General features: G+C 45.6%; 1 protein-coding gene across 2 annotated transcripts in view; it reads right to left on the bottom strand.

Annotated features, from left to right (window-relative positions):
• Window positions 1–23,033, bottom strand: part of ptk7b (protein tyrosine kinase 7b) — an 82,193-nt gene that overhangs the window by 36,508 nt on the left and 22,652 nt on the right. Inside the window, exon 1 of one of the 2 annotated variants that reach the window (XM_065959280.1) lies at window positions 17,630–17,825. The exons of the other annotated variant lie outside the window; for it this stretch is intronic. Coding sequence (XP_065815352.1) covers window positions 17,630–17,669 — 40 coding nt within the window. The 5' untranslated portion in view covers window positions 17,670–17,825. Of the gene's footprint in view, window positions 1–17,629; window positions 17,826–23,033 lie in introns of those variants that run through there. 2 annotated transcript variants of the gene reach the window in all.

Raw genomic sequence — 23,033 nt, 5'->3', positions numbered from 1 at the left:
TATAAAAAGGATTTTGGGATTTATTCTGGAGGCAGGAGGAACATGTCGCAGTTATTGTTTAACCCACTTAGACTGGATGCAACAATTGCGTGTATATACCTTTAAGACCTGATAAACAATTGAGTGTGTATACTTTTAAGGGCGGATGCAATTAATTGTTTATTTGGTGGCTTCCCAAGGACTTTTTTTCCAATTTTTGCACGTGTCAGTCCTTGCATAAAATTTGACATTTTTGACTGTTGAGGGCTACAGTCAGGGAATTTGTGCTAATTTGCAGCAATCATGCAAGTCTATTTTAAAGTCTATTTTAATCTATTCTACTCTTTGTTGTGATTTGGTGTTTTGAAAATAAAAACTAGATAGAGTGACTTTCTCCCTCTCCCTCTCTTCCTCTCCCTCTCTCTGTGTTTGACAGTCCATCGCAGCAGGAATGATAATTTTGTGAGTTTAGTATTCCAGCTGAGCAGCAGGAATCTGCAGTGTCGGCCGAATCTCTGGAAGTACAAATATGTTTTTTTTTTCCTCTCCGTGCTGCTGGCGTCGCTCTCTCCTTTAATGGTGCTCTCTGAGATGAGCTCATTACCTGAGCCTGAGGGCGGGGAAGACGATCGGCTCAGAGTTTTTAATCTGAACTTTCACTACTTCAGTCTGAATTGCTGCAGCACCGATGGCTCTGCTGCAGAGACAGAAGCCTTTAACGACAGAGCTGTGTTCGCATCAGTGTTCCCTCCCTGCAAATCCTCTCTGCACGCTGAAAAATTGATGGCATGTTTTTGTGTCCGACCTGCCGACTTCCATTATCTAAATAAAGACGTTTGAGTCTCGCTCTCTCTGTGAACTCTCGCCGTTGTGAATAATTGATCCGCTCAGATCGTCATCATGTCGTTTCCTGTTGGTTCTCTTTTGAAGTGGCTGTTTGTTGTGTGTGTGTGTGTGTGTGTGTGTGTGTGTGTGTGTGTGAGTCTGTATGTATGTCTCTGTGTGTGTGTGTGTGTGTGTGTGTGTGTGTGTGTGTGAGTCTGTATGTATGTCTCTGTGTGTGTGTGTGTGTGTGTGTGTGTGTGTGTGTGAGTCTGTATGTATGTCTCTGTGTGTGTTTTAATTGGGTTATGTAGATTTAGAGGCAGAGGGAGGAAACAGAGAGATCATGGATGGAGGGTTTGATTAATAGTGAGAGCAGAAGGGGAGAGATAACTCTGGTTGTTTCTGTTTCAGACTTTAATGGTTTGAAGAACATTTACAGTTTGTTGAGCCTTTCTCTGTTAAGCAACTTTATTGACTTTTTTTATTTTTATAGATGAATAAATATCTTTTATTCCAGTCGTCTTTAAGAGGAGAGGACAGGGAGGCTTCTCCTGCTAACAGCTCTGGTTTGTGTGAAGCATTCAGGATTTCTGCACATTATCTCCTGCTCATCAGATCAATAAGACATCATATCAGACTCTTTTATATATCTGTTGTTTATTTGATCTCGTTCTTAAGTAGCAGCGCTGCTGTTTGTTTTGTTTCCTCTATTTATTTTTTTTGTCCATTAAAACGCCTCGTATATTTGACTCAATGTTCAGCTTAATAAACGTGCATCTTGTATAAATGTTGTTTCTTTATTTAAGCTAAAAACTTTACTGGATTCCTCCGATCGCTTCGATCTCTGTCTCACGCTTCGTTAGCATCACGTCTGCGACTATGCGACTCCTCGTTCTGCTGTCGAGTCACTCGCAGACACATCGAGAGCAGCTGTCTGCTCCGACACGGTCCACTGACAGACCGCCTGTTAACACACACACACACACACACACACGCACACACGCACACACGCACACGCACACACGCACACGCACACACGCACACACAGGCTCCACAGTGGTTCTGCCGTTGGGTGCAGATATTTGTGAGTACTGCTGTGTGTGTGAGTGTGTGTATGGTTCTGTGTGTGTGATGGTCTGCTGCACACACCTCTGCTCAGGATCTGAACCGATAAGATGAGGGTGTGTTTGGAGGAGTCAGGGTTCTTATCTTAGTCGGTGTTTCTCCAGTTGTAACGTTCTTATTTGAACCTCTGGTTCAGTGAACGTAAACACCAAACTGTCAATTTTGAAATGTTAGTTCTTTCTTTGCAGCTTGATAAATTCCCCTTACGTGATTCGTGTGCTCCGGTACTTTCTGTGGATCCTGCAGACTATTTTGAATGAATGGATTCATGTTAAAGTTTATGAGTCTTCATTTACTTTCAGAGAAATGTTCAGATTTCAGAAGTGGAGAGAGAAATATTTACAAAACATCAGGAATGATTAATCAGGATTTAAGATAAGTGTGGATGAATTCATGCAGCTGCTCGCTCTCTGTTCAGGTTTCCTCTCTTTGAGTGCAGTTTTAGGCATGGCCCCTCATAAGGGGGGGGGGGCAAAGGGGGAAAGGTTTCAGGGGCCCATCTAGGGTCCTGGTTTAGGTCAGGTTCTCCTGTGTGCTGATTCAAATAATAAATAAAAATAAAAATATTTCTCCTCCTGTGTGTGTGTGAGCTGCAGCAGACAGAGGTGTAGCTGCTGATGAGACCATTATTATGGGTCCTGGCTGTCGACTTGACTTAAAGAGGACTTGAACCTGTCAGCACTGACAGCCGAGTCGGGCTTAATGGGGTCGGCGGTGCAGTGAGTCGAGGAGGAGAATCCTGGTGTGCAGATATTTCTCCCTCCTCCATCTTTAACCTACTTTCTGTCTCCTCCTCCACTTCTTCACAATCCTCCATCACAATCCAGGAACACTATTTCTGATTCGGAATAAATATGAATATTTCATGCCACTCATCCTGATGCATTAGTGCATCTGCTCCAAGCTTTTCCCAGCAACGCTTATTGATCTCTCCCCGAGACAGGAGGCTCCCTATTTTATTCTGAACCAGCAGAGAGACCGAGGAGAGACGAAGGAGAGAAAGAGGAGAAAAGGAGGAGAGACGAAGGAGATAAGGAGGAAGCGGAGGCGAGACAAAGGAGAGAAGGAGAGAAGGAGGAGAGACAGAGAAGGTTTTAGAGCTGCATGTCTCAGAACTCTCCTTTAAGGGATTAATTTGACGTCTCTTAAACTCGGAGTTCTTTTGTAATTAAACAATAAACGATTTATCGGTTAAAGTTTGAACATCTGAAAACATTCCTCATCAGTGTTCTGTTTTTATCAGAGGGACATTCCCATCCTGTGTAAAATTATCTCTCTCTTTTCATTTATCTCCCTTTGAAGTGCTTTTACTTTGAAGGGCTGTCAGTGGGAGTTTGGATCGTTTATCTTTTTTAAAATGTCTCTCTGAGTTCAGACAAACATTTCCTTCATTCTGACTCTCTGCGTGACTCAGAAATAAACTCCACTGAGTCAGTCAGGCGAAGTTAGAAGAGTTTGTAGGCTCGGTTGGGGGGATGGGGGGGAGGGGGTTGTATGTTTCTTAATGTGTACTGTATTTGTGTGTGCTTTTTGAAATGTGTGTGTGTTTACACGGCGTGTGTGTGAGAGATGTAGGTCACTGTGTCTCTGTTTGAACAGCCAAGTTGGCAGATCTCTCTCTCTCTCTCTCTCTCTCTCTCTCTCTCTCTCCATCAGTCTGTCATCTTGTGGTTTGAGAGAACATCTTATCTGTGTGTGCCGTCTCCACTGGGAACAGACACACACACACACACACGTACACACTCACTGTCAACCCGCATCTCTAGTTAAACCATCCTGCCTGCCACTGTCCCTCCACAGGATCTGGTACAGTCCTCGTCCTCTGAGCATGCTCAGTGTGACGGGGAGTTTGGCTCGCTCGCTCACACTCCATCTGTGAGCTCGGCGAGGACGCAGCGTGCCGTCTGTGAACGCCACTCCATGGAGTGTTGCGAGGAGGATGTTGGGTTAGACTCTCCTGCTGCTGTTTCACACAGACGGGACTCTTTCACATCATCATCACAGGGAAATGTTTGAGGACATTTTACGACGGAGGAGACGTGGAGATCCATTTTGAAAAAAGAAAAAAAGAAAGGTCTGGTTATAAAATCGTTGAGAAATCAGTTACAATGGTGAAAGGCTGATTTATGACCTATTGTTATGGGGTGGGGGGGTTTAATCTTGCTTCAGCACGGAAGGGGACAACTGGGCCAAGTGTGAGTAAGTAAATCTGTTCTTGCAAAGATCTGAAAACTGAAAAAATGAACAACTGATGTTTCAAAAATGATACAAAACAAAACTCATGGATGCAACATGTTCCATAAAATAAAAAAGTATAAAATATACTTCAAAAGAAGTATATTTTTATGAGAATGATTGGATGTTTGAGGCCGTCATGGTGACTAAAAATGGCGCTCTTTAGGACACGTTTGCGACTGACATCCTTTAAAATAAGGTTTCATTTGGGTTTGGATGAAGATGGTTCAGTTTAATTCTGCTGCAGGAAATGGTTCTTTAAGGAAGATTTCAGAGAGGTGTCTAAGCACTGTGCTGAGCCGTTGTGTTTTATAACAATAATAAATAAGGATATCTCTCTCTGGGTGAATGCTCCAGGTGGTCTCCATGACGCAGAAATAACAAAACACATGTAACCGTGTGGGAGGAGGGGGGGAGGGGTTTGAAGTGTCGGCCATAAATCTCTTTAAAAGCCCAGCAGGCAGGTGGAGCACAGAATCAAAGGCTCGTTCAGACTCCACCCAAACGCTCTGTTTTAATAGAACAGCCATTAGTGACTGCGCCTGATTATGAGCCGTACAGGAGACCTGCAGCGAGCTCCACGCTGAGACGGAGCTCCGAGAATACTCCAGCCAGGAGGATCCCTCGTATAAATCTCCATTATGAAGCAGGAGGGAGAAGATGCACGGTCATAAATCAAAGTCTGAGCAGAGGAATGAAGCCGAGCTGAATAATTAGCATCAGCCAACTGACTCGACACTCCATGTCCATGTCGTCTGATTGTTACTAGAAGAATCTTTTCAAAGTTTTAAATTCGGGCGCCATGACAGCGCTCCTAAGTACTCGACTGTAAGTTGTGTTTCCACAGCCTCCCGTCACGCTCCTCCACATCAGCGTGCGGTGTATAAATGGTGATGTTCTGCATGCTTTACGACAGGCGGAGCTTCAGAGCATGACTCCATGAGCCTCGTCTCTCGTCGCCCCCCCGCCGCTCCGTCCCTCCACACCACGCTTCATAACTGTCAGTCTGCATCTAAAATAGAGACATCCAGCTCTCACCCACTTTCAACACCCACTCATAAAAAGGCTGAGTGATGAGACACGGGCGGCGTGATGCATCTCTGCACGCCGAGGACGCAACATGAGAAGGAGAGGAGCGCTGAGAAACGCTGGCCTTGAAAGGGACCATGGGTATTATTACCCATGGTGCACAGCACTCAGGAGCCACAGTGTTCCCCTGCAGCTGTGCTTTATCGAGACGCCGGGAATATGGGAGCAATTATGAGATTAAGAAGGATTACGCTTCGCTCAGGTAAAGAAGGCTGCTCGCTTTGTACTTGAAAACACAGCTCCAATTCAGTAATGAGGTAACGCTTTAAGAGGGAACACCGATCAGTTTCTTCTTTGTGTGTTTAGTTTCTTTTATCATATCAGGCTCGTCACGAGATTCAGACAACAAGGATCCCGGTTTCAACGCCACGGCTACAAAACTAGAGATCCTCTGCACCCAATATCGAATAATTTCATGTTTTTAGGGCGTTTTCACACCTCTAGATCGTTTGCTTTTGTCTGATTCTTGGACAAATGTGTTGCATAATTACCTCAAGTTGGGCCTGTGTGATGCGTGAGGAAAATGGTCTCTGACTGGTCTGAATTCCTTGTGATAAAATCCCTTAAGTAAACAAAGACTAGCTGCCTCCTGATTGGCTGTGGCTGCTCCAAAGACTCTTTACAGTTTCTAACTGGACAGACTCTACTCATCACTTTTTATATTGTTTGTATTTATCACTGAAGGTAAACGATACAGTTAGAAAATAATATGTTGATGTTCTGGAGTCTCTGAAGACCATTATAAAAGACAATTCAGGAGAAGGACCACGATAATCCTCCTGAACCAGGACCACGTTAGTCCTCCTGAACCAGGACCTGTTCATCCACTCAAACTGTTTGAGGACTCACTCACACTTTGCTAGTGTGAGGTGTGAGAGCGCCCTGAATCTCCATCAGGTCTGCCTGTGGTCTTTAATGTTCAGTGATGATAAAGAGAGGCAGGAAATGTCGGGCGGAGGGAGAGGGGGATGACATGCAGCAAAGGGCAGAGGATAGACCCAAACATACAGCCGACGCCACAAGGACAACAGCATCCGCACATGGGGCGCACGACACAGCCGCTTGGCCATCGGCGCCCCATGGACTGCTGGTTTTAACCAAACCAAACAGGTGAGGCTTGAAAACGCCCAAAACGCCTAGAATCACCAAACATTAAAAGGATCAGATTGTATAGTTTAAAAAGACGGGATACTGAATGTTTAGACGATCTTATTTTATATATGACAAAAAGCCGCCGGCTTGAAGGCCCTCATGTAAACATTTTGCTTATATAAGTGGATAACTAGCCTGCGAAGTGCATGAGCAGAAATTAACAGAAGATTTATTATCAAAATAAATCTGAGGGAGCAGTAATGTCAAACATCTGGGGTCACACTCGGAGATTTTATTTTTCCAGCATGAAGAGCCAAAGATGGAGGATTAAGTCGGCGTGGAACAGAGGAGCTCAGCAGTTTGCAGCCAGGCTAAACACACAGTCTGATCTGACGTTTCAGATGAAAGAGGCGGCTGTTTAAGAACCGAGCTGAATCTGGCTTCTTGGTTCAATGTTTCTGTGCAGGCCTGCAGACGCCGCCTCAGCAGAGATTCATGACAGATATGAGACAAAGCAGAGGAAAGAAACGGGATGCTGTTTCTGAAAGATGATCTGTGAAGATGAACAAGTCTGATGGATTCAACAGAAAGAGGGGAAAATGCCTCCGCTGCACAAACCACAGCCAAACATGCAGACTGGGGACGGAGAGCAGCGATCACAGGACAATATGTCTGCAGAGTGACAGGAGCTGCTTTTCGCATCAGTGGAGGTAATAAATGATGTTTCCCTCGCCGGCGCTGGCAGCAGATGAACGCTCCGTCTTTGGCTGCCAATGTCGGGCTCTTCTCTGCAGGCGGCTCTGAATAATGTCTGCACCTCGGCCATGTTCTGACAAGAGTGCCAACAAGGAATGTGGTGGCACTCCACAATCCGCTGGCAAACTACCAAGAATGGAGGAAAATTAGCTGAGATAAGAGGGAGGAGGAAGAGGAGGCTCTCAGAGTGAAGGCGAACAAGCTGCAACCTCTTAGGCTGAAGATAGAAGCCAACTCTGAACTGCAGTTCCTCCAGTGTCCACTAGAGTCTGTCTCCTGCAGTGAGTCAGTCCCCATAGAGCCCCATGTTAAAATAAACATGTTTACAGTCTGGTATAAAAACAGTTTGGGTCTCTAGAGCTCATTTCTCTCTTCAACTGTACGGGCTGAATGTTTATACATCTCACCTGTTTAAATTATATTGAGGCTTAAAGGGATGTAGAATGAGGGGGCGTGGCCTCTTTGAGTGACAGGTGGGAGCTGCTAGCTGTCTGCTAGGTGTCCCCTCAGCTAATTCAGTCCCTGACCTTTAACCTCTGGGTCGTGTTTGTGCTGTTGGAGTCTTTTGGAGATTTGTTCATGTAAATATCAGACTAATAATCTGTCTCTCTCTGTGAGCTTTATTGGACTAACAGACCGTCCAACAAGTCTGAGCTCCACTTTTTACAACCAGTCACATTAGAACTTTACTTTATTTACATGTTAGCAACAATTAGCAGCTAACTGAGTCTGTGAGAAACATACAGTACCTGGACTGTTAGCTTGTTCACTGTTAGTCATAGATATATTTTGCAGCTGCCTGTGCACGGAGTCAGGATTGTTGACGACGAGTTCTTTAAGCTGATCAAAAATACTGAAGTCAGCCACTAAAATATAAACTCTCATTTTGTGGGAAACGTGATGGTAAACTAGTTTATTAGCAGCTAATGAATTAGCAACAAGCACAGACTGTATTGATTGGAAAACCTCTCCTTCCTCTCTAGCGCCACCCTCCCTTTTACAGTAAATATGGTCATTTCTGGCCGGACAGCCAAACTCGAGGCCTGAGAATGCAGTCTCCAAACCGCCCGGTGATGTAATGGTGGCTACGTCAACTTTTTAAACAGTCTCTGGCGTTGGTGCTCGTTAAAGACATTCTGATGACAGAGTCACTCAGGCTGTCCTTCATAACAGATAGTCTGCTGCAGTCGTGACTCCCTCATTGTCTCAAACAGAGGAGGAGTGTGAGGGAGATGAACCAATACCTCTGAGTATTACAGTTTCAATCGTGGTCACTCCAACGCCACGTTCCTGCAGCAACATTCAACATCTAATCCGTTTAAGCAGGATGATTAAAAAAAGAGTTAGAGATGTGGACTCCTCCTGCAGGGCCGTATCAGTTTCAGGACATAATGAGACGGCTTACAGAGAAGATGGAGTCCTTAATGATGGACGGATGGATGAACAGGAGTCAGATTCTTTCAGTCTCTGGATGGGGCTCCGGAGTACAATAAGGACCCCATTAAAGTCTCTCATTGTGTCACGCTGTCTCCGTCCATCACACAATCATAATCCATCTGTGATCGCTCAGAGAGTGTTTTTAAAAGCTTCCTGGATCCCCGCTGTAAGAGCTCTCTGCAACGTCCTCCAAGGAGTGACTGCAGGAAAAGTGTTGTTTTGTCTTAATGCTCGCTAAGGCAAACAGACCAAAAACACCAGCATGAGAGTGATGTTTTTCATTTCTGTGTGTTGAGTATTAATTCCTGCATGGATACTAGGAAACAACAGAAGTCCCAGGCAACCTATATTGATTCATTTCTTGTTTTTGTACCAAATCGTTGCCATGGTTTTGTTCAATTTAGACATCGAGCAGGAGACTGATGGTTGCAACAAGAAATTGCTCCACAGCGGGATCCTAGGGTTTCTATTTTTATTGCAGGGGTATCAGAATCGTTTGATTTTTACCAGAATAATTTCTAAGAGGTAAAGATTCTGTCACTATGACAACACTACTTTGGCACAAAGGTTTATGAAAGCAAAGCCATCATCAGTGTTCACCTTCCTCTTTCAACTCAAGTATGGATTAAAGACATGGGTGGCCTCCTCTAGCTTTCCCTCTCTCCTCACACAAACAAACAAACAAACAAACACACATGTGTTGATGCTGGCAGGAGGGAATCAAACAAACCTGGCGTCCCGGCTGTTTCCAGGAGCGGGCGGCTCTGAGGTGGACGTTTCCTAGCAGAGCTCAAGAGAGAGCTCAGTGAAGTCACCACAGTTTAATTAACCACAGATATTTACTGTAACGGCATTCACTGAATCCCTCCTGCTAGAAGAAGAAGAAGAAAGATCCCTCTGACTGAGGACCACAGGGTGTGTGTGTGTGTGTGTGTGTGTGTGTGTGTGTGTGTGTGTGTGTGTGTGTGTGTGTGTGTGTGTGTGTGTGTGTTTCTATGAATCGACCCCCTCTTCAGAGCGTTTCAGAGGGAGATCTGCAGCTCTGCTCGCATGAAGTCAGAGTGAGCTGATGGGAGAACACAGCAGGATATAATCAGGAGAATTCACCTGGAGCGAGTGGGAGGGGGTGGTGACGTTTATTCCCTGTGATCACTGCACGACCATAGACTGTCTGCACGCCACCGCTAAGAAAAAATTGGCGGATGAAGCAACAGAGCCCGCCAAACAAATGAGTGGAGAAGAATATACTGGAGAGCAGAAGAAGAGAATGAAGCAGCACGAAGATTTGTCATCATGTCATCGCCTGCTCGCTCACTGCTAATTGTCCTGCATGTTTCCTGCTGCGTTCACACATCGGCTCACCTTAACCTCACACAGAACATTTCACAGGAGGCCAGCAGGAAACAGTCTGGATAAAGACGAGCTGAAGAATCTGTCTGTTTGTGTTCACACATGCAGCTCACCCAGAATATTCAGTGAGTTTTTAGGAGTCAACTTGTGATTCTGATTTTTGCAACGTTTAAAAGTTGGCTCATAACTTTATCAACCTGCAGGAATCATGTCAACACAACCAGCTCAACAATTGCCTCAAAAAAACATTTCATTGGTCATTTCACTGGATCTAAAACTAAAAAAGGGATGTAGGAAGATTTTTTCCATTTCCATCATTCTGTGTTTCAGTTTGTCTCGAACACGCTACAGAACCTCCAAACAAACCAACCTAGCTAAGCATCCCTAATTTCCCTAATTAAAAACACACAACGGGAGAGAAAAACACACCATCCAGCTACGAGCAGACACAACACACGAGGAGCTAATCCGATCCTAAACGAGTGTGTGAGTCCTCTTAATCAGATCTGACATCAAGGCGCCTCATTAGAGAGATGGGGAATTTGCAGCTTCAATGCCGTTCCTGATGTTTCCACGCAGCTGCAACCCAAATGCTTAGAATGAAGTTGCATTATCTTTTAATTAAGGGAGGCAATCTGTGGCGTCATGTTTGAGAGCCAGCAGGGGGTCGGCCTGCATCGTGATGAGGAGCGCAGGAAACCGAGAGTCGGGAGGTAACGCCGCTTTCAGCACGCTGAAATATCCTCAAAGTTCGCTCAGTTATAGCGAGAGTAAGATTCAGACGTTCCTTTTTTTATCCTGGTTCAAAGGTCAGGACTTTAAAGACCTGCAGAGTCCTGTTTCTCTGGTTCTGCACACTGAGGTCTGAATCTCTGAATATTTTAGTGTTTTCGACGACCAGGAGTCGATTATTCCTCTTCAGGATTTAAAAGCTTTCTCTCGTCTTTGTTTAACATATAGTGCAGATTATCAAGAGGGCGTTTCAGCAGAAGTGCCACTCTTATTTCCCTCAGGACGCCATGGGGGGGTTTAGGCATTTGCAGCGCCTCTGATTATTTGAATAACAGAGGAACGGTCAGGATGCTGAAGACCCCCTGTGGGCTCAGCATTTAGCTTTGAAAGCAACGTTTGTATTAACATACAGAGAGGGAGAGGGTGAGAGAGAGACAGAGAGAGGGAGAAAGAGAAAGAGAGAGAGAGAGAGAGAGAGAGAGAGAGAGAGAGAGAGAGAGAGAGAGAGAGAGAGAGAGAGAGAGAGAGAGAGAGAGAGAGAGAGAGAGAGAGACAGGGAGAGAGAGACAGGGAGAGAGAGAAAGATTGAGAGAGAGAGAGAGAGCGGGTTGTGCTTTAGAGCTCAGAGATGAAGCAGAAGAAGTCACTCCTCACCAGGCATGTTGGAGTCATGTCAGATTCAGCGCTCCATTCCTCGATACTGTTTATTCAATTTAGTCGGCAAGATATCGAAAATGTTGACAACCTTAGAGGAAGAATAATAAACCCTCTTTTATCGTCGATTCTAAAAATACCTCAATCTGCTCATAAATCAGTTAAAACTCTCATTGTCTTGCTGTTACGTGGCTTCATTTCTCCATTTGCCCCTGATTTCTTTCAAGTTATCGTATATTTTATCTCCGTATTTCACACAAAAGAAGGATTTAAACTGTATCATGTCCAGAGTAGAGCTTCATTAAAGTGATAAATAAATGAAGACTTTCTCAGCCAAACAGCTTCTTCATAAAAACATGAAACCACTTCCACGTTCACACTTTGAATTCCCTTGTTGGAAGTTTTGAATCTAACGACCTGGACGGCGCTCCGACACACACCATCCTCCCATCATTATGAAGGATCACACACACACTTTGAGCGGCGTTACTTGGCAACAGCCCCCACTTGTCGTGTTTCCACCCACTCATGGAGCCGTCAAGGTGATGATGCTGTATCTGAGAACAATACAGCCGCTCTATGTTCAACCTTCACACCCGAGCCTAAACCAACAGCAGATTACTGACGGATCACAGACAGATTCTGAGTCCATCAGGACAGGAAATGAAATGTTTGCTCTGTCCAGGTCGACACAGAGCGCTCTGTGGGTCCAGATACTGAACTCATCTGGATGTTAACACGCCGACATGCGGGTCAGGAGACGAATACAGACTTAGCGAGCGAGCTATAGCTCAAAGCTAAGTTCAGATATTTTCTAAGGCTGCACAATGAATCGCAATATGAGCATTCACAGTTATAGTCCTCGTAGGACTCCCTTAGTGGGTTCGAATCCCACCTGGGCCCTTTGCTGCATGTCGTCCCCCGCTCTCTCCTCTGAACACTTCCTGTCTCTCCTCAGCCGTCCTCTCTAATAAAGACACCATAATGATGCCGTCAGTGAAGCTGAAGCTGTTTATCATCTACTCTTGGATTCATTTGTCACAACATCGTTTTGGGATTTATTTTGGATTTAGAAGTGACATGTTTCAATACAGGTGTTTAAAACATGGACACTAACATAGAAATATGCACTTTAACTTTTGTTTATCGTCGTATTGAACAATGTTATCACACGTTTTCACACCTGTAGCTCTTGTTTGCTTTGTTTCGATTCAGATGATAAAATATTTTTTTGTGGCATTTTTCTGATATATTGAAAAGCACACACCAACTGTCCCTACCCCATGACATCACAGCCGCCTTTTCCCGCTGCGTAGGTAAACAAATGTGATGCGTACTTGTTGCACTTCGCATTGTGGGACGCTAACTAACGCTAACTAATGTTAGCTCGTTCACCTTCCAACACAACGAGTGGGTGTTGACTTGGAGAAGCATGGAGGTCAAATGTCTCACAGATTTAAGAAGATGAATATATCGGTGAAACGTCTGACATCACTCACAAAAACACAGAAGTTAACGAACGTGTGAATCGAAGTGAGGGGCTTTCAACACTCTGCAGGTGTTACGTTTTAACATGTGACCATGCTAACTGGTGCCTTTGAGCCGAATGAGCGAAGTTGATGGGGACAGCTGTTGAAGAAGTCTCTGCAAACGTCTTCATTTAATCTGATGATGACCAAACGTGCACGTCCCTGCAGCTCTAACAACACAATCAGATGGATGGAAAGACGTTCTTTATTGATCCTAAACTGAACTTAGACCCCTGTCACAGAGAAAATCCGATGTACTGTATAAGGTTATGATGTCAAAGGGCCTGTTCATGTCTTAGTTGCAAATGAAAACCAGCAGGAGGACCTACAGTCGGTCTCAAAGCTGTAAATGAATCCCCGACACAGAATACAAATCTTTCTTGGAAAATCATCGAGATTCATTCCAGAAATCCTCCTCACTTTGCATTTCCTGGAACCCGAGTGTGATGATGGAGGAGAGATGATTTGTCTTTCAACTCATCATCCTCCAAGTGGAGAAATGAGTCCAGAGCAGCTGGTGTCCATCTCTACATCTGCTCTACAAATGTCCGAGCTGAATGTGGAGACGGACGCCGGAGGAAATGAGCCGATGAGAAAGAGACGTAAATAGAAGAAGAAGGAGACGCAGGGAGGAGGAGACAGAATGGAGGTCGTGTTTGATGCTCATTGAGGCTGTTTATGTGCCTGGGAGGATCGTGAGGATCAGCTGGATGGAGCCCTCTAGGCTCAGAGACATTCAGGGATCCTTCTCACTGATCAGAGGAAAAATAAGTCTGTTTTCCAGTTTACGATGTTTCTCTTTATGCTGATGACTATTTATACTCCATGAGGATGTTTAGAGCGGGTGATGACAAATACTGGGAAGCAGCTCAAGCACAGAGATCCTGTTTACACGCGCTATTAAAATATGATCTGCACTCTTCTGTTTTACACTCTGTGATTGAGAGACATGCCGCTCATACACACAGGGGCACAAACAAGGAGCTGCAGAAGTTTAGTGTAGAGATTTCAGAGTGAAGCTGCTACACAGCGAGTGCAGCAGAGCGGTGCCTTGAAGTGACCCGACACCTCACCACTCATACTTTGATCCACATCGGGGTTTCAATCAGTGACCCTTCGATTCCCAACCCGAGTCCTTACAGACCCACTTAAACCCAGTTTCCACCAAGTGGCCTGGTTTGGTTCAGGTTTGGTAAACCCTGATCCAGCTTGCATTTACAAAAGCCAACCGTCCCCTTACTTGGTAAGCAGAGTGTAAGTCGGATGATGTTAGCCGCATCAGGAATGTAATAGCGTGACATCATAGCAGCGGAGTAGCCCTGCAATACATTCAACGAAGAAGAATAACACAGTACAGTAAACAGAGGGCAACAATGGAGACCGTCCAGCAGAGGTCAGCACCTCCCAGGTCGTCCATGGGGCGGAGCTGCACGCTGACATAAGTCGTAAAGAACAAAAACAGCCTTGAAATGTTTGTCCTTTATGACCGCTGTCACACAGGAAGTGATGATTCTTTCGTCCAATCAGTGGACTGCAGTGTGCCGCCCTTAAGGATCAGTATGCTTGGCACCCCAACAGAAGGATAGCAAAAAAGTATGGCGGAACAGATCGGTTACTTTGGTCCCATTCCAAACTTTGACCGTGGAAACGGCAATAAATTCATACTGTACAGAACCGATCAGCTTCATGCAAACATGTAGGGCTCAAATGGTTAAATGAAGTCACCCTCGCTCGTTAAACTAGATGATGCAAAAGCAAGTTCTGTTATTTATTCTCTGCAGGAGAAGGGAGGGTTCAACCTGAGCTGGTGATGACATCACATCCTATGACAACCAAACAAGTTCAGAAACATCCAGAACTTCGACTACTCAAATTATTTTTTTGACTCTCTGCTTCTGAGAGGCGATGGGAAAAACAGGCTGACACACACACACACACACACACACACACACCAACACACAAACACACATTCACACACTCACACACAAGACGCCGACGTGCTGGTTTCCTCTCCTCTTAAATGTAAACAGCTTTGGAGAGCAGCGAGGCCGAACTGACACAAAGACCTCCCTCTGACTGAGCTGTCACTCACACACCGGGTACAGACACCGCCCTGCAGGAGGCGGCGCGACCTCCTGAGACTTAACGCAATGACACCTTCACAAACACACACACACACACACACTCACACAATCACAGACACAAAATTATTCGCTCTGAGGACACTAATTGGCCGGTTTGGCTGCGTGTGAATACAAAGTGAGTTCAGGGCAGCAGCTGTTGGTAGAAGCAGATCTTTGAAAGGTGAAGAGGAAGTGTTTGTGTGTGTGTGTGTGTGTGTGTGTAGGGGGGCTTGGGGTGCATAAAGAATCTAGTCCCACGCTGTGCCATCCCCGGTGCTGACAGCCAATTACCTGTGTGTGAAGCTGACCCCCCCTCCCTACTCTGTCTCATCCTGACCCCTGATTGGACGATGTTGCTTCCTGTCTGAGTTCTCTCTGCTGCCTGGGAGACGCTGGCTGCCATCCCATGATGGTGGTTGCCATCTCGACCCTCCTCACAGAGTCCGACAGGGCGCTGTTAAACATTTCTGCCCTTCAGTCCCTTCAAATGTTCCTCCACAGAGAGATTAAAACTCCTCCCACATCCAGCAGAAATCTTACTTCCTGTTTATTAATCCACCTCTCAGTGTATTTTTTTTTTAAAGATTTATTTTTGGGCTTTTCGTACCAGGGAGAGAGAGCGGGGAATGACATGCGGAAAGGGGCCATGGGTGGAAGCGAACCCGGGCCTACCGCTCGAGACGAGAGTCTCAACACATGGGACGTGCGCCCTACCACTGCGCCACCAGCGCGCCCCAGACCTCTCAGTGTATTTTACCAGTTTTTAAAGTGGTAGAAGCTCTTAAAGATATAGTCTGACGTCGTGGAAGTAACGAGGTGGTCTTCTTTTGCAAACACAACAATGCAACACACGAGACATCAGGCTGCCCTCTGACAGTCGACCAGAGATCAGTCGATGGATTTAATTTACTCCGAACAAGTTGATTAATTAAAAAACAAAAACAAATAGCACAACCAGCATGACGCTGCACGTAACACACAGCCCCAATGCAAATCTCACACACCAGAACATCTGAATAACAGACTGAAGAGGCGGCAATTTACCCTGACATGTCTCTATATTCCCTACTGTCACTACAGACATGAAACGAGTAAAGAGGGGGCGGGGCTTTACCAGGTACTGTCAGTGTCTAACAGGGAAACGTCTCTTTAGCAGAGCTCATTAGCTTGTTGTAAAAAGTGGAGCTAGCGGTGCATAAATAATATCCACATCACATGACTGAAGTGTTGACATTTGACCTGTCAACACAGAGACACAAAACTTTATTCAGCTCACAGCGAGCCGTTTATTGACGAGCTTGAGTGTTGTGATTTGAGTCAACAGCTCGTCAATACAAAGCTTCCCACTTCAGTTTGTTGTCCACCTTCAAAATAAAAGCACCACATGTCAGTTTGCTGACCTTCAAAATAAAAGCATAATACGTCAGTTTGTCCACCTTTAAATTAAAAGCACCACATGTAATACTGTTAACAAGGGAAACTGAAACAGAGCAGAGAAGTAAATCTTTAACGGTCGAGTGTGGAGAGCAATGCTGCGTGATGAGCTAGAAATCCTACCTTCCTAAAATATTATGAATAAAGAATCAACAACATCTATACATTTATGAATATAACTTTTTTGTTGGAAGAAAATAAAGCTACTGAATCTCCAACAATAGGAATTAATTACCCACAATGCATTAGCAGAGGTTCTTCACGTAAACAAAGACCTCAGTGACCACCTTCAGAAACAAAACGTTTCACAGAACGGAGCCGGATGAAATGTGAAGTAGATGTTCAGAAAGCCTCCAATCACACGACGAGGCCTTCACCTCCGCATCACTCACACTCATTCACACGTGAAGTGATGCTGCCTCTTCTCTCTCTAATTACCTTCATTTGCATCGACAAGTGGCGTGTTGGCGAGCAGATAACCAGGTCACAGTGTTTATTTAAATCAACACGTCTGCTTCTGTCATCAGCTGCAGTTTATCACTTTCATGTGATTCTGTGTGTTAATCAAGCGTAAAGCATGTTGCTCTCAGAGCTCAGAAATTAAAGCTAAAACTCAAGTTAATGTCAGGACATTTTCTATACAAGATTTCTAAAATAAATCAGACTGACTGATGTCTGGTCTGCAGCCGGGTGAGACTGATGGTGCGTTCCAGTTGATCTCTTAAGTGGGAAATTCCCAATTCCCAGTCGGAGGTGTCAACTGAAACCCCCTGAAATCGTAATTACGACTCGGAAACTCTGAGAAAAAAAAAGTAGCCTGAGTTCAGATCCGATATGACTGCTGCGTGCATCGGAAGGGATGTTTAAGTTGTAACTGTGGAGTTTATTAGCAGCTTTGTCGTCTTTTTGTGTAATCAATCAGACTGATGTGTTGTGCAAGTTCTCTCTGCGGAGGTGTTTTCATGCTATTTAAGGTCAGAAACTATCACGTAGTGTGTTGTTATCTTCTGGTATTGGCTAACAAAACAAAGGAGGCGCCCATTCTACTTATTGAATCCGGCCAAAAAAGCCTCTGACAAGCCCTGAGTAGTACCGACGCTGCTGTTCACCCCACAACGGACCAGAACCACTGACTCTTTCTGACAGTGCTGATAAGCCCCGCCCCTGCCGGTCGGCCCGGTGTGTGCCTGCCTTTAATGTTTTTTATGATCTCAAAGTAAACGTGTTTGTTTTGTATAAAAAAGGAGGTGTTAGTGTTTTTAATCTTACCTTTAAAGGAAGAGGCAGCAGGCAGGTCCAAGCAGAACATGAGGAGAGAAGAGAAAGAGAAACATTAGAAATCAGACACAAACAGGCCGCCATGCAGCATCACTTCTCTTTCCGTCTGTGTGAGCGTGAGCCCCGAGGCAACGCCGACATGTCTATCTTTGTGTTTCTTTAATGTGCTCTCAGAAACGCCGAGACGCCTCCTGGCACAGAAAGCTGGGAGATAAATCGATCCTGCTGTAAACATGAATCCATCTCTTCGTCCTTCACTTTCATGTCGGAATGGATTTATGGAGCGTCATCGCTGGCGGTATGGAGAATACTCATGGGCCAAAACAAAAGGGCTTCTGGGTAATGTTTTCATCCAGGAGAGAGCCGTTCAGGTCAACACATCTTCCTCTCACGCCGTCTTTCTGCCTCAAAGGAACGGCCTATAAAAAGGTGCACACACTATATTTTCTAAAAGCCCCCACGAGCAGAGAAACACAACATGTTTGTTTTCTTCCACCGCCTCCCTGTCGGTTTTTATCCTCCCTGTTTGGGCTCATCGTCTGAGCTCCACAGGAGGGGGGAGAGGAGAGGAGGAGAAGCTAAACAACAGATAAAACATCAGAGATAGGATATCTATCTCAAAGAGCAGACCTTTGGCTCATCAGGAGACCCCCTCGGCCTCCCGCTCACCCCCTGAACCTGACCGACAGGCTCAGAACACATTGCTTTATCGCCTGTAAAATAGACACACTGGTCTATTTATAAGAGGATTAAGTGAAGAAAGAGAGACAGCGGGAGGGTGCTCCGTCTCTGCCAGCACTCCCAGCCTGAGGGGGAGGACCCATTACAACACAATACAGCACATACATGAAGCCTGACGTGATCTGCAGCTCAACAGGGAGGCAGGCACAGGTGAGAGCTTCCAGGACGACATGTGGCGAGCAAGGAATGGAAATGTGTTCTCTCTTCAACTGAGCGGAGGAGAAATGCACAAAGCTGTTTTTAGACACTTTCCTCACATTTAGGGGAGGAAGAGAAGATCCTGCTGTAAAGCCTCTGGACATCTAGCTTGGCAGAGCTGGACTTAAACTCAATAAACTCAAATTCTAGAGGATAATAACAATCAGAAAAGCTGATTCAAAATCCACTCAGCTGTTTTTTAAGACTGTGTGGGTGTGGCCAATTCCATTTGACTGACACCTTCCTGGCTCCAATCACAGCGATGCAGACTCGTATATTTAAATCATCTGAGTCCAAATCAGAGCCGGAGCCTTCTGAAAGTTTTCATTGCAACATTTCTCCATAAATAAAGATCTCAGCTCTAAACTCTAAACTCCTGCAGCTCTCAGCTGGCCTGTAGAGGGCGCCAAAAACAGGTTAAAAAAATACTGTAGGTGTGATTTGACTTTTATGATTAAATAGAATTTTATAATTTAGACAGTTCTCTCTCTCTCTCCTTCTCTCGCTGCAGCTTCCAGTTAAAAAGACGACTGAAGATCTGTCACTCAGTCTTCTGTAACTGGTTGTTTTTAAATGACATAGTTTGAAGGTTGTTTTCAGAGACTCACTAGAATGAATAACACCGCCTCAAGTTTGTCTTTGAACATCCTCAAAGGATGGACGTCCAATAAATCTCAGCCGTCTTTTCAGAGGTGTAAAGGACACCGAGGCCGTGAAGCATCATCAGTGGCCGTCTCGGCCTCCACCCGAGTATCAGTAGCACAAAGAGCAGCTCCCCTCTCCTCACATCAATGTGGCCGCTGCCTGCAGACTACTGATTTAATGATTTGTCTCAGGCTCCAGCGGCCGGGCAAGGCCTCGGAAACAGATCCTCCCTTTGACTTTTAAATCGTCTTTTTCTACCTGAAAGGTCTCTCGCACCACACACAAACACAGACGAGTTACCGACAGATGCCAAACAAAAACAGATCATGTTGCAGAGTAAAAACAGGAGTATCTGCATGTCTAATTTCATCCCCCCCAGCCCCTCCCTCCCCTCTCTCAGGGGTCCAGTAACAGTCGGGTCCGTCCTGGTTAAAGGGCAAAACCAGCCTTGGAGCAGATCTCAGGTGTCAGCTCCTACTGAGTTAAAGCTGGGAGGGATGGGGGGAAAATGTAGGGAGTAAACCCCCCCTTCTTAAACCTGAGGCACAACATGGAGGAGAGAAACACACACAGGGTTTAGGGATCGTTCTCTCTGTGCAGACTCGTGTTTAAAAAGGATAAAATCTCTCATACTTTAAAGATCGATCGTATTAAAAAGGACCAAAGCTTCAGAGGAAATATTTCTTAAGACCAGTGTGATGCAGAGGAACAAGTGCATCAAAAAGTGTAGGACGTCAACCTCCAGTTTATTTTATGAAATCATGACGGTGTGCCGGAGTTTGTCTGCAATTTCTGGTGATTAAAAACATGAAATTACTGAGTATTGGGTGCATAGGACTTCTATTTTTGTTGGCATGGTTTAAAACAGGTATAAATATCATCTGATTTTAAGTCTCATTTCAAAGATTTAAATTCTGGTGTCATGAAATCCTTCTGCGGATGTGGTGAACACGCAGGCTGCTTGTTCTGTTCCTCCTCTGCAGGAGGAATCGATAAAGAGCTGTGTGCAGCTCAAGGTCTCGTGTAAGGCAGGACCCAGACGTGTCCTCATAAGGGGCTCACACGAGTGGGGAGGGGGGGTTCTGCAATATGAGGAATCCTCCTCTTGTTATTGGAGAGGCCTACAGCTCATCAATTACCACAGAGATGGATCATATAATTTGATTCTGCAAGCACAAACCAGAGCTAATAACCCCTTACATCGTTTGTGAGAGGTATATCTCCTCGTTCGGGGGGGGGTGGAGGCAACTCAAGGCATCAAGTGCATCCCTCCTCATGCAGCAGGGAGCATCTTCCAACAGGCGTTTCCACAGAAACGGTGCAGGACAGCGATCCTCCGGGGAGACGGAGCCACAGCAGACGTCAAAGGTCAATGAAGGGTAATTTATTTTCCTGAGGAGCGATGATCCTCCCAGCATGCTTTTCCTCCGAGGACAGGAGGGGAAATATTCATCAAATCCAGCGACACACCTCCAAGCTGCTCGATCTTTTCTGCCTCAGTGACGACTTCACATCTTTCCCTAACATCCAGACGTGGCATGGTTAATGTTTCTTTATTCTTAATAATGCAATAAACTTTCTATAGATCAGAAAAAAATCAAAATAATGTTCTGCTAGACCAAAGCAAAAATCACAGTGTGCTCATGCTCTCTGACCTAAATCTCCTCCGAGGCATCAACGCTTCTTTACTCTTTTTATGACGGCAGCACTTTAAGGACAATCTCCCCTCAATCTAACAGGAAGTGACCTGAATCAGCCTGAAGTGGAGACGACGCCCGGAGGCCGTTTCACATAAGAGAGATCTGAAATCAGCTGATGGATGTAAAGTGCTCCTCTCCGGGGTTAAAAGGCTCCGTGTCAGCGAGAGGCAGCAGAAGAATGTTAAGGAAGCTTTTGACAAAGCCACACCAAGCTGACCTAAACCCCCGGGGCCGAGCAGCCAATAGCAGAGCGGCTTGTTGTTGAACAGCAGCACTCAAACCAAACTCCCAGAGAAATCACAACAGGCACAAATATTGTGAAAACACGTCTGCCGTGCAGCAGCATCAGGAGACACTATACGACTAATTCAGCCAGATGACATTAACTGAGGAGTTATTTAGATGCTATCACTGGCTCGGCGCTTTGTGCTGAGGGGATTAGCGCCACCGTGGCCGCCGCTGAAAGGCGTCTTTGTGGCGTTGGTCTTTAGCGGTATGGAGAGCGGCTCGGATGGAGGGTGTCAGTTATCAGGGATCCTGCCATGCCCCGCTAATCTCTGGCCCCGCAGAGTTCTTGAACCGCGGCCAGCGAGTCCTACGCCAGCCTCTCGAGTTCCCTCAGAGCGGAGGGACAATGACAGGTATTCACAGCGAGCGCCACCGGACTGTCAAACCCCTCTCCGTGAGTGAGCAGAGGAAGAGCAGGCTGCAGGATGAGAGGAGAAACACTCCAGTGTGAGCGCTCAGCAGAGGAGAGCTTCAGGCACATGTACCCGCGGAGGCTGCACCTCGCTCAACGTGTTCAGGACGTTTCATCCAGCAGCGGACTCGTTGTTGAACATTCATGACATCACACTAACTTCAGATTCAAAGGGCTACAACGCTAACACTGCGCTACAAACAGATGCTAAACCACGCTAGTGAGCCTTTGAAATGCTCATTTCTAAAAGCAAACTCGAGCCGTTTTCACACATGCACTTCTGAAAATGTCTCGGACTTGACAGACATGTTGTAAGAAGAACAAAGCAGACGTGGGGGGGTCAGGTGACCAACGCTGTGATGAGAGGAGGGAAACATTCAACTGTAGCGTTCACACATGAAGCTCAACCCCGGAAACATTTGGGACATGTTGTGAAGTTTAGTCTTTAGGGTGAACGATGTAGTCTGGAGACGTCTGTTTTCTTAAGACTGAATCAGTAACGTTTAACTTTACAGGGGGGGGGGGGGGGTCACTGTGTCCCCCTCTTTTACACCTCAGTGACATCCACAGTGAAGGTGAGAAGTCACAGGGACATTAATATCACGCCTTGAACGGGCAGTTTGAATCGAGCTAGAGGTGTTACAGGCAGTGCTGATCAGCCCTGTGTGTGTGTGTGTGTGTGTGTGTGTGTGTGTGTGTGTGTGTGTGTGTGTGTGTGTGTGTGTGTGTGTGTGTGTGTGTGTGTGTGTGTGTGTGTGTGTGTCTCCCTCTGGGGGTCTACCCGGCATGACTCTGATGCAGGAAAGGAGCCACAGGTCCATTTGAAGCGACTTGGTTGAAGATCTTGACGAGTCTAGAGGAGTCTTGAGAACTGAAGACTATGGCCTCCGTATATGTGGTGAGCACACTAGCTGCTAGGCTAACACGGCGCCCCCTGAAGGATCTCTTGCTACACTGAGTCAAGATTTTGATAAATTTCTATTTTTATTCCAGAATGATTCATTATGAACATTCATTTTTTGTTCTGCGTCATCCTTCTTTCTCAATCCAACAAAGACTCTCCTCCTCGTCTGATAGGAAACACTGTTTGAAACTCTAACAGCTTATTGAGCTGTGCAGACCCTTTCATGTTTAATTCATAAAGACCTGCTCACACAATGTTTCCAAGAACCCACTAACGCCCTCACCTCGACGTTTAATACAAGAGGAGAATTAAAGTCTCTCGACTTGGACCACAGTCACAGATGAATTCTTAATGGTTGCCTCCAGGATGTACAAAAAACAGAAGAGTGAAACTCCTGCAGGCTGCAGAGTTAATAAGTGGGTCACAGAAACACTTTCCCAAATGTTCCCCAAAGATCAGCGCTGCCTGTTTCACACCCCTCCCTGTTATCTCTGATGTTTTAATTAA

Source organism: Labrus bergylta, chromosome 10 (assembly GCF_963930695.1).
Source record: "Labrus bergylta chromosome 10, fLabBer1.1, whole genome shotgun sequence".
NCBI lineage: Eukaryota > Metazoa > Chordata > Actinopteri > Labriformes > Labridae > Labrus > Labrus bergylta.
This window is presented reverse-complemented; position numbering and strand designations above follow the sequence as displayed.